Source organism: Drosophila subpulchrella, chromosome 2L, assembly GCF_014743375.2.
Source record: "Drosophila subpulchrella strain 33 F10 #4 breed RU33 chromosome 2L, RU_Dsub_v1.1 Primary Assembly, whole genome shotgun sequence".
In the NCBI taxonomy this organism is placed as follows: Eukaryota; Metazoa; Arthropoda; class Insecta; order Diptera; family Drosophilidae; genus Drosophila; species Drosophila subpulchrella.
The window spans coordinates 986,399-997,865 of record NC_050610.1 but is presented as its reverse complement, the minus strand read 5'-3'; the positions used below and the strand labels follow the sequence as shown (position 1 = coordinate 997,865).

Here is an 11,467-nt window from a genome sequence, read left to right as displayed (position 1 = left end):
ACACTACCAAAGAAGGCCGCAGGCAAAAGGAAGCGGCATTGCCAGCTCTAAAAATCCTTTTTTACGCTTTGAGCTCTCTTAAAGGACTTTCTCCCTTGGCTTGAAAAGTACACTCCTTCCCTTAAGAGCTCTCTCTTATATCTTTCTCTTCGTCTGCAGTTAGGATAGTTTGTTTGTTTGTTTTTCTTTTATTATTATTAAAGTTACATATGAACTTAATTGATAATGAATTTTTTTTAATTGTTTTTCTTAGCTTTTTTATTTGTTTTTTAATAATTTTATTCGCTTTTTTATTTAATTTTAATCAGTAATATTAAACTTTTTGTATTTCCTTATTTTCTTTTTTATACGTTTTGTTTTTGTATGAATCGCTGGCCCGCCCCGCGCTTCCCCAATCGCCTTGGCTTATCCTGCTGCTCTCGCCATATACTGCTGCTAGTTTTTTGCTGCTGCTCCTGCTGCTTCATCGAAATCTTCCTGCTTTGTCGGTCGTGGGTCGTCTGCTGCTGCTGCTCGTCCTGGCGTTCGTCCTTTCGTCCCGTCTAGTCCTTTGTCAGCCCCTTCCGCCCATACACACATCACGTCATAATCCATGAGTCCGTCCATCCATCATGCCTGCTCCCTGGCTTTCTGCTGCGACGCTTAGTTCGTTATTTTTATAAATTAACAAATTTAGCTAAGTAGTTGTAGTTCTTCTTGTTGCTTGCGGTTGTTGGTTGGTTGGTAGGTTTGATTGGATTGTATCATCATTTCTGTATACTGCTCCTGCTCTTCCCCTTTAACTTTGATATAACTTTTCTGTCTGCCACCCCAACTGGCAACGTTTCCGGGTTTTTCTTTTAAACTGTGGGCAACAACAATAACTGTTCAATGCATTTTTGTGTTCTCGACTGTTATGGTTACTTTTCTCTTTGTTTATACAACATCTTTCACTTCTTTCTGTTTAAAACGATCTCCACAAAACAAATGCATCGAGGTTTTAGTTTCGGGTTGTTCTTTATGGTAATTTTTTCGACAGCACTTGCCTTTTGTTTATTTTGTTGCTGCTGGTTGGATTTGTATATATTATATATTGTTTCGGTTCTTGTTGTTATAATGCGATGTAATATGTGTAAATGTAAGCTGCGTAGGTGCTAGCAGTACAGCTTAAAGGAAATAATCGGGTGTTCTTCGTGTAACATGAGGCTCCCCGCGCCTGGGTGCTGGATCAAATTGTAGGCTAAAAGGGAATAAAGAGGTTAATCAGACATGAGTCATTTAAAGGCGACGATGAATAAAAACTGCACTCACAATGAAAATTTAAGTGAATCATCCAGTTCCATGAGGGCCGCTTGGTTGCCACATCGGTAGCAATAGTTTGGCGCTGAGAATATTGTGACCACGTTGCGATCGTGACACCAGTTGTAGCCCTCCATGACCAGTTGATGGGCACGAGACACAAGTGTCAGGCCGTTTGTGTTGTTAAAGGTTTCCGAAATATCCTGAAAGGTTGCGAAAAGTTAGTAAAAGTTCGAAGGGAAGCCAATGGTATTTTGTTTTGAATTTCGACTAGTTGACAGATTAAATTTGTTATGGATTAAATTACCATTCAATTGCGTTTTTTGAAATATTTTTTTTTCTTTAATATAGATTTGGAGTTTGTATCTTTTTGTTGAACCTCCTACACTTTGAAATTCACCTAAACTTTGACTGCATATCATCTGAATAGCTTTATTTCTAAAGAAGTACCATAAATTCCGATTAGTGATTACTGGTTATTGATTTTATAGGCCGAATGTTGTGATTAGTAAATGCCAGTGATAAAGCTTACAATTATGACCAAAACAAAACAGAAAGAATACTTCTACTGTAACTCTACAGTAGCTTTGAAATGGTTTTTAATAAACATTTATTATTTAATTCAATATCTTTGCCCTTTGCAATGACTTAGTATGAAATTTCTGTAGTACTAGAATTTTACTATTGCCATTGAACAACCGATTACTAAACAAAGAAAAATAATAGACACAAGCTATAGTTGTGGATTATTTTTATGGGCCGTTATCAGTATCAGTACTTAAGCGGTCAGTTTGCTAACATTTTAAGAGTATAAATATTAAAAAAAAAATAATGCTGTTTTATGACTAGTTACCTAATATAAACCAATCACCGTGTGAGATAATGAGAATTAGTACAATTTACTTTCACAGCTCTAATAGTTTCATGTCTTTCATATTCAAATGAAGTCTGTCAACTGAAAATATATTTGTGGAATAGCCATCCTGCAGGCACTACTCACCTGTCCAAAGGTGTAACCGGCACCACGGGGAGAGATTCCCCAGCCGCCCCTGTCATCGGGATCGGACCAGAGAAGATCGCACATGGGACCTTCGTGCGGAACCTCCTGCAAGCGGTCGAGGGCCCGAATGTGGTCCAGGCTGTCGATCGAGGGACTGAGGCCTCCGTGCAGGCAGAAGATCTGCCCGTCGACGAGCGCCGTCAGCGGCAAGTAGTCAAACAGATCGGTGAAGTACTTCCAGACGTTGGCGTTGCCGTACTTGCGCAGACACTCGTCGTAGAAGCCGTACACCTGTGTGATTTGGCGCGACTCGTGGTTACCGCGCAGGATGGTGATGCGCTCCCGGTAGCGGACCTTCAGGGCCACCAGAAGGGTCACGGTCTCCACAGAGTAGTATCCACGGTCTACATAGTCGCCCATGAACAGGTAGTTGGTGTCCGGGGACTTTCCGCCTATCCGGAACAGCTCCATCAGGTCGTGGAACTGACCGTGGACATCTCCGCACACTGTCACGGGACATTTCACCTCCTGCACATTCGACTCCTTGGAGAGGATCTCCTTGGCCTGCAAAGGGGAGAAAATTATAAAACAATCAGTCATTTATTCACTGGTTACTGTCTGAGAAAAAATGAAGGAGTAAATAAAGCACTCTTATCATTCACATCTGCATTTTTCGTAATATTTCCCATGAACCTAAAAACACTCTTAACTGTAACTCTTTATACTTGTACAATATTAGTGAATTAAATAATATACTACGATACTGAAACACAAATCTGGTAAGTCTACACGACTGTGATACAGATCAAATGTATACCAGGGTCAGAGAAGATAAGGAAAGCGATTAGTACATTGTACATTATTCAGTACACTTAATGACTCGACGCCAACACTCAACGTGAATTCTAAAAATAGCTTGTAACTAGCAGAGAAGATAAAACATAGATATAGGCTAAGTGCAGTGCCTAAGTCTATTCGAATGTTTAACATAGAAGGGGAAAATACAAAATGTTCTCTTCAAAAATTCTACAAGACAATTCTATATCAAAAATAATCTGAAACTCTTAAGTTAATCTAAAATAGCCCTTTAGGCTCTGTACATAAAAATTAAATAAAAAGAATTCAAATAATTTCCTCAAAGTAGATAAATAAAAAATAATATTTGTTAGTATGAAAAACAATTTTTTAAATAAAAAAATAAAAACAAAGTTTTAAACGCGCTAGTTAAAAAAGAAAAATGTGTAGATAAACTACACAGCCAGCGTTGCATTTTCTTCTTTTCTGGTAATGTGATGATGGTGCATGACACGACAGAATATCCGAAAAGCAGAAAGTATAGAAGAAAACGAAAGTGATCCCTAACAAAATGGAAACTAGTCTGTACAACCATAAAACATTGGCAAGGTGTCATGAGTTAGTCGTAGGGCGAAGAACCTGGGTCGATCTCTCATAAATTTTTGTACTATTTGGCCAGAAGATAAACGTACTAACAAACGGCATGTGAAAACCAAAACAATGGCCTCTACAACTCATTAAAAAGTTAAGACATGGCTTTGGCAAATTTGGTTTACACTTAAAATATGTATGTATATGTATGGGGAATCACAACATTGATCATTATTTAATGAAATTGCCTATAAATACAATAATACAAATGGAGTTTCCAATGTACCCATGCCAAATTAAGCACTCTTTAAATAAAATGTGATCATCGTTTTTTTATCATTATTAGATGATGATGTAAATAATGGGCAAAACATGATTAATTTGGCTTTGTTGTTGACTGCCCTAAAATATGTCAGAACTTGTTGCAAAATTAAAAAATTGTCAGTGTAAAATATACCAAAAACCGGTTGTCAGGTTGAACAAACAAAACATAATTTTCATATAATTTAGCATTCCGTCGTGTTCTTTTAGCGTTCCTCATATTTATCAGCTGATGAAAAAAGACATGACAACAAGTTCCGGGGGTTAGGACCGAACCCGGTGGCGCAAATGAGCGATTTATGCGTGAGCCAATTAGATTTTTTGCCATATGCACATTACCTTGGAGGCTGTTGCTTCCGCTCGGCCAGAAATCGAAAAAAGAAAATAAATAATATAAACTCATGACGAGGCCAGCACACCCATACAAAAACAAACACCAACACTGACGCAGCTGCCCCTCACTCCGCTCTCGACGTTTTTCTTTCCTAACCAACAGGATGGAGAGAGGCCACAGAAGACGCGCCCGAGAAGAGCGAAGAACGAAGAACGTTCTTTGGGCCGGAGATTCGAGATCCTAATGGGAACACAGGCAAATATTTGGGTGACGCAAACATAACCCCACTTACTCCCAAATCAATGAATCGTTATCTGCTCGCCACTCTCTTGCCTCACCCCTCTCGCTCGCACGCAATCCGTTTGTTTGTTTGTGTGCCCGCCGCGCCTGATGAACGGTAAAATCGGCAAATTAAAAACAATTGATATCAAAAGTGTTTAATTGAATATGGCTGGGAATAAAAATCGGAGCACAAACACCACTGCAAGTGCATTTTTCTAGATACGGCGGTACATATGTAGATACATATTCTAGGGGCGCGCACACACCGACACACAAAACATTAAGTAATATTTACTCAGCAGAAAACGATGGGTCACAGAGGCGGGGGAGCCGCGAATTTCCAGTGGCCACAGCACAAGCACGCACATTTCACTATAGTTAAACAATTCGTTTTGTACAATAATACAAAAAGAAATATCTCTTTTTGCCCAGGTTTAGCCCATTAGACCAAAGCGCTGTTCTAGCTGTCGCATTCGCGCACGCACTTGCCCGTCTCGTTGTCCCGCTCGCACTTGTGCGCGGCAATGCGTCGCTTGGCCGTTGGAATTTACCAATATTCCAATATGGCGACGCAAGCCGCCGCTACCGTGCGAGCGAGAGGGTGCGACGTGAATCATGCTCTCGCGCTCTCCTCTCCGCACCTCTGCCTATTGGAAAGAGGGAGAGGGCCAGAGGCACGCAGTAGAGGAGCACCATTTGCAAAAAAAAAATCGCTCGCTCGCATGCAATGACGAAAATTATTTTTATAACATCTCCTAATTCGCATGGGGAAAATGGGCAAGGACCGGGCCTTACCTTGTCGCAGAGGGTGCGAACTTGTGTCTCTGTCAACTGATTGCATTCGTTCAACTGCTCAATCCATTGATCAAGATCTTTTGTTGTTGCTTTATCCTCCATCGCAGTTGTGGTGGAAGAAAAAGTCTCGTCAATCTTTGTCGATTCAATTTTGACGGCTTTTCTTTAACTTGGGGGTGCAGGAAAATGGACAACTATTGAGTTGCGTTCAATTGAAAGCCGCGTGTTCACTCGTTTAGTTCCACACAAATGCTTGTGCCCACTCGAAGCAAGTCGATTCGGGCGATTTTCCTCGTATTTTTTGTTCACAAAAGCGACGACGACACGATTATTATACGAAGGGAAAGAAAAGTGTGACCGCGGCGAACCCGATCGAATATACCGTCCGGCCCTAAGAAGTATACTTTTAATACGACTTTAATTTTTACAAATATACCAAAAACACTTCGAAACAACTATCGATTCTTCTGGTCTCGGGAAACAATTTACATTCCAATCTCTCACACCCTTACAGCCTCTTCTCACGGAGCCCATCCGTGAGAACGGTTGGGGGTTTTCACATAAGTGAAACTGCGATTCCAGCAGAGCGGCAGTTGTGTACCGAAAAAAGGAATTTCAAAACTGTTTTCTAATATTATATGTATTTATCATAGGACCATAGTTTTATTATATCCTACAACATGTCGGACAAGCAAATCAACTCAGTATTTGAGTGTTTTTATTTAGTGCTTTTTACGATCTTAGGCGATCCCTGTACTTAGAGATTTGGGGTTTTTTTTTGCAAAGGTTATGCATTTGGACTGCAATGGCGCCGTTATAATTGGTGTGGGACCAAGGTGCCTTCTAACGGCTCGGAACACAGCAACTGATCTTGTCTTGAAGATATATATTGCTCTGCTTTTTTTTTTTTTTTTTAATGACCTGCTTATGACCTTCTTAGCAGTACCGTATGCGAGGTCTTATCAATACTTAAAAGGGTCTTAACGGTTCTAACTTGTAAAGACTCTCGTGGCGTCACTGTTGGCCCACAATAGTCCCTATTCAGTTTTTACTACGCTTGCGTGAATGGTAATCTCATCATTGAGCAATTCGAGAGTTGCAAATCATCATTTGGCGCTGAAAACATTCCACATGCTAGCGTTGAAATTGTATTTAGTTTTGCGTTGCTTTGTTTCTTTCTTCGGAGCAACTGAATTTACACGACCTATCCCTTCGGATACGGTCGATCAGCTGTTCGCTTCAGCGGTTCTCTATGTGAACAAAAATCCGGAATAATTTGCAACAACGATTTTAAGCGGGTGTGTCCAGAGTCTTTTTAACTCTCTATGATATTCCCTATTCAGCTTTACCCTGTTTTGCTAACATTGAACTTATTAGAGGTCACTCCAAGACATGGCCTTTGTGTTTTCAAATGTCATCGATAAGAATGTTTATAAATAGGGTTAAAAAACAAAATGATTTTTTAATTGGTACACACTTATTTTTTTTATATTATTATAGTTGTTTAAGTAAACAGAAATCACATAATTTCCTAAAAAATACTTGGGCTATTCTTCTTAACTGTTGAATTGTTAAACTTTAACCTGCTTTTTATCAAAAATTTCAGCAATTCACCAGTCTTAAAGACCAGAGCTCTTACCTAATGTCATTAGTTTCAACAGAAAGCCGTATTTATTTTAAAATAAATTCAGAAAGTATATTTTTAGTTTCCCTTACTGTATAAATACTTTTAGGCATAAGTCAAAGGCATTGAGCATAAGGCAAAAGTCAAACAGCATTTGTGTGTCCGCGTATGACCACAAGAATCAGGAATCTATCAATATAACGGACTTTAAACTAAGTTATTAATAAAATTTGCATATATATATGAAAAAAAAAAGTTTCACTTGTGAATCACCTTGTAAGTCCCGTGGGACATGTCCTCTTGCACAAGTGGAGAATAAGTGACGCTCCATATAGAAATTTGTATGGGATGTCCGCATTTTCACAAATCAAAATTTTTCGAAGTACCACGGGATTTCACTTGTTCCTTATACTCATTTTTCGTATGGCCTGTCACGTGCCGGTGACATGTCCCAAGTGAAATCACTTATGAAAATCAGAATTCTTCCAATGAGTTTTCGCTTATGAAATCACTTGCAAGTGACACGTCCCAAGTGAAATCACTTGTGAAAATCAGAATTTTTCCAATAAGTTTTCACTTATTAATATAGAATTTAAAATACATACATTTTTAGTTACATTTAAATTCATTTTAATTAGATCGTTTCACTTACTAATATAGAATTTAAAATACATACATTTTTAATTACATTTAAATTCATTTTAATTAGATCGTATTATTCAGATTTTCAATTAAGGGACAATTATTGTTATTATTTCTGTTTTTTTGTTCTGTTAGTTTGTCTTTCACGTTCGTTATCGCCTTTCTCAAACATTTGTCCGTGTCCTCGGAGTCCTTGGACAACGCTCCTGAAAAAATGTATGGGCATATGATTAAAAAATACGTTTTACTTGTTTATTTGTATATTTACCTTTTAGAGCTGTGTATAAACCCTTTGCGGGACTTTTTTTGGCACAAAACATTTCATCATCCACTTTCGGCTAACGGAAACCATTCAAAATTTACGTACCTTAAACTAAGATCAATGCACAACATCTTAAACTTAATGTAGCACTTACCTGACTTAATTATATTAACTTAAAGAATCGATTAAAGAAACTCTGCTGCGCACAATTAAAATGGATGCTTCCTTTTCAATCACTCAAACAGAATGCACCAAGTCTTCTTCTCACCCCTTTACTTGATTTCTTTTGTTTTCTCTCCGCTGTTGGCGCATGCCACTGCACCTATACCCTTTCTAAAGCGAAAAATATCCGACTATATCATTTTTACTTCTTGAGTAAAAAATACAATACGAATTTTTAAAAAATGTTAATTCTAAAAGTTTTAAAATATTTAAATCAATTTAAACGGACTAAATTTCTATAACTAAACTTAAAAATTATGTTGTAATAAAAATGTATAAGTAAACATAACATTATAAGCAAAATCAATTTACTAAATTTTACTATTATCAAATAGTTTACTTTTAGAAAACAATATTAGTTGTTTTTTTCGAAAAGAAATAAAAAGAATAAATAATAATAAAAATAAAAGAAATAACGGATCGGCCGAAATCTGTCTCTGAGAGCGCCGGGTGCAGGCAGATTATAAGACAAAGAACGAGAGGGAACCTCCGAATATCTGCCCCTCTTTGTTGCACGATCGTTTTCATAAGCAGTCTTCTACGCTGCGCCGACTTCTCTGCTGACGTCAACAGCGGCACAGCGTTTTAGGCACAAAAAAAAAAACAAAAAAGCATTTTGTCTTGAGCTACTTGAGCTACTGCAAAACTGAAGGGGACTTTCACCCGCCACATGTACATCTTATAGACGAACAATTCGCTTTTGCGGAATTCGGTATGAAAAGGTTATAAATACAGGTTTCCAGAAACCAAGGTTTCGATAGTTTTCGCCTGTCCAACACTGCGGACTTTGACAGCTGGCATCTTAACGAGCACTGAAACCGGAACTGCCTCTTTTTCTGCCAGCTTGCAGCGCCTTTGGACGTGTTTCATCTGCGCTCCGTTGCAAATAAATATTGAATCAAGATGTCCGAAACCCTGCAATTGCGCGGTACCCTGATTGGGCACAATGGATGGGTCACCCAGATCGCCACCAACCCCAAGGATCCCGACACCATCATCTCGGCCTCCCGTGGTGAGTGTTTTTTGCTGTGGAGACCACGTGAATCCGCGGGTGTCTCGCGCATCAGTGGCAGTTATTAATGGCCATCATCCGATCTGCAGACAAGACCCTGATCGTGTGGAAGCTGACCCGCGACGAGGACACCAACTACGGCTACCCCCAGAAGCGCCTCTACGGACACTCGCACTTCATCAGCGACGTGGTGCTGTCCTCCGACGGAAACTACGCCCTGTCCGGATCCTGGGATCAGACCCTCCGCCTGTGGGATTTGGCCGCCGGAAAGACCACCCGTCGCTTCGAGGGACACACCAAGGTGGGATAAGTTTCCAATTGAATTTAGTTCGTCAGGGACTTGAGACTTGCATACACATCCGACTTGTACCGGCGAACGCCTGAAAGTAAGGTTAGGAGTGAGGTTAGGCATCGCCTTCGCCGCGTACAAGTCGAAAAAGATTATATTTATTGCGCCTATGCGAGGCAGAATTACTGGTTGACATCTGTACGTACGCTTCTCCCTTCGCTCGAGTCTCGGCTTAAAATTGCTTGAAGCTCTCTCGTAAGTAGGCAAACAATCACTGATACCCATTGATCTAGTATTACTATAGATTTAGCGTGGAATGGTTCACTGACTGGTTGGGTTACGCTATTGGGGATTCGCCAATTGCATTATAATTAGCTGAACTTTTGAAAAATGAGCATCTGTAGTCAAAAGATATACAGTATTAATAATATTCTTATACCCAATTTGGTTTTTAAGAATAATTTGTTTATTCATTTAAATAAGAAGAGATACCTTTTGGTATTTGGTTATTTATTTTAAAATCTAACTACATACATACTGTGTGCTTAAGTATTTCTAACATCACGAATAATTTATACCCGCTTAAATCATTTGGTTTAAATTTAAATAAAATCTTTCCTTAAAATATATTCCAATAGGGTATAATCGGAATATATATAAACATAAATAAGACACTTTCGAGAATGTTTTAGAATATATCAATTTTCTTTGGCATTCTCGTTTAATTGTTTAACATATGTTAATTCCTTTGACTCCGATGCAGAATAAAAATGTTATTTAATCCAGCCAGCCAGTGAAAATTCAAGCCAATGTAATATTATTATTTATAACATAGAACCAATACATTTTGCTAATCGTGAAATCCTTCTTCGCTTTTTAGGATGTTTTGTCGGTTGCCTTCTCGGCCGATAACCGTCAGATCGTGTCCGGTTCTCGGGACAAGACCATTAAGCTGTGGAACACCCTTGCCGAGTGCAAGTTCACCATCCAGGAGGATGGACACACCGACTGGGTGTCTTGCGTGCGTTTCTCGCCCAACCACTCCAACCCGATCATCGTGTCCTGCGGCTGGGACCGCACCGTGAAGGTCTGGAACTTGGCCAACTGCAAGTTGAAGAACAACCACCACGGCCACAACGGCTACCTGAACACCGTGACCGTCTCGCCCGACGGCTCCCTGTGCACCTCCGGTGGCAAGGACTCCAAGGCCCTGCTGTGGGACCTCAATGACGGCAAGAACCTGTACACCCTGGAGCACAACGACATCATCAACGCCCTGTGCTTCTCGCCCAACCGCTACTGGCTGTGCGTGGCCTACGGCCCCTCGATCAAGATCTGGGATCTGGCCTGCAAGAAGACCGTGGAGGAGCTGCGCCCCGAGGTCGTCTCGCCCACGTCGAAGGCCGACCAGCCCCAGTGCCTGTCCCTGGCCTGGTCCACCGACGGCCAGACCCTGTTCGCCGGTTACTCCGACAACACCATCCGCGTCTGGCAGGTGTCTGTTTCGGCTCACTAAGCTACTGACTTTTGTACTGGGCGCCAAATTATTTGTTTAACAAAAACAAAAATAAAATTTAAGCGTCCTTAATTCAAAGAAATTGTGTATCTTGTAGTGGCTGAAATAGTTTTTATATTTTAAGGGAGGTAAATTCAGTCTTGGGTTAATGAAGTGATAGTTTAGGTAGGTATAATAAAAATACATATAAAAAACAAGTTCCGGTATTAGTGTTTTTGTTTTCAATTTAATTTGAGCCAAAAAAAAGTTATGCATTTTGTAGATTGATTAGTCGGCGTTCCTGATCCTATTAATAATGTAGCGGTGCCCAGAAATTGCTTAGCTCGCAATTCGGATGGTATGTTTATTTACATCAATGTAGCTCTGAGCGGCTTATTTGGATCCCGTCTATATACTTTTTATCAACATCAAAATAGTAATGGACATTTTAACTGTAGAGGATATGATAGGTGCGAAGTTAAAAATAACTGCCAAGGACCTCTTCAAACAATTTAATTTCACATA

At 39.7% G+C, this 11,467-nt stretch overlaps 2 protein-coding genes across 2 annotated transcripts; one reads left to right on the top strand and one right to left on the bottom strand.

The window, feature by feature from the left end:
* Positions 1-254: 254 nt before the first annotated feature.
* Positions 255-5,763, bottom strand: LOC119547294 (serine/threonine-protein phosphatase PP2A). Its single transcript, XM_037854082.1, has 4 exons — positions 5,397-5,763; positions 2,279-2,842; positions 1,291-1,481; positions 255-1,219 (listed from the first exon to the last, which is right to left on the bottom strand). The coding sequence occupies exons 1-4, from the start codon at positions 5,496-5,498 to the stop codon at positions 1,147-1,149; spliced, it is 930 nt and encodes a 309-aa protein (XP_037710010.1). The 5' UTR covers positions 5,499-5,763; the 3' UTR covers positions 255-1,146.
* A 3,212-nt stretch (positions 5,764-8,975) lies between these two features.
* LOC119548070 (guanine nucleotide-binding protein subunit beta-like protein) lies at positions 8,976-11,045 on the top strand. Its single transcript, XM_037855157.1, has 3 exons — positions 8,976-9,158; positions 9,248-9,459; positions 10,328-11,045. The coding sequence occupies exons 1-3, from the start codon at positions 9,050-9,052 to the stop codon at positions 10,961-10,963; spliced, it is 957 nt and encodes a 318-aa protein (XP_037711085.1). The 5' UTR covers positions 8,976-9,049; the 3' UTR covers positions 10,964-11,045.
* The last annotated feature ends 422 nt before the right edge of the window (positions 11,046-11,467 follow it).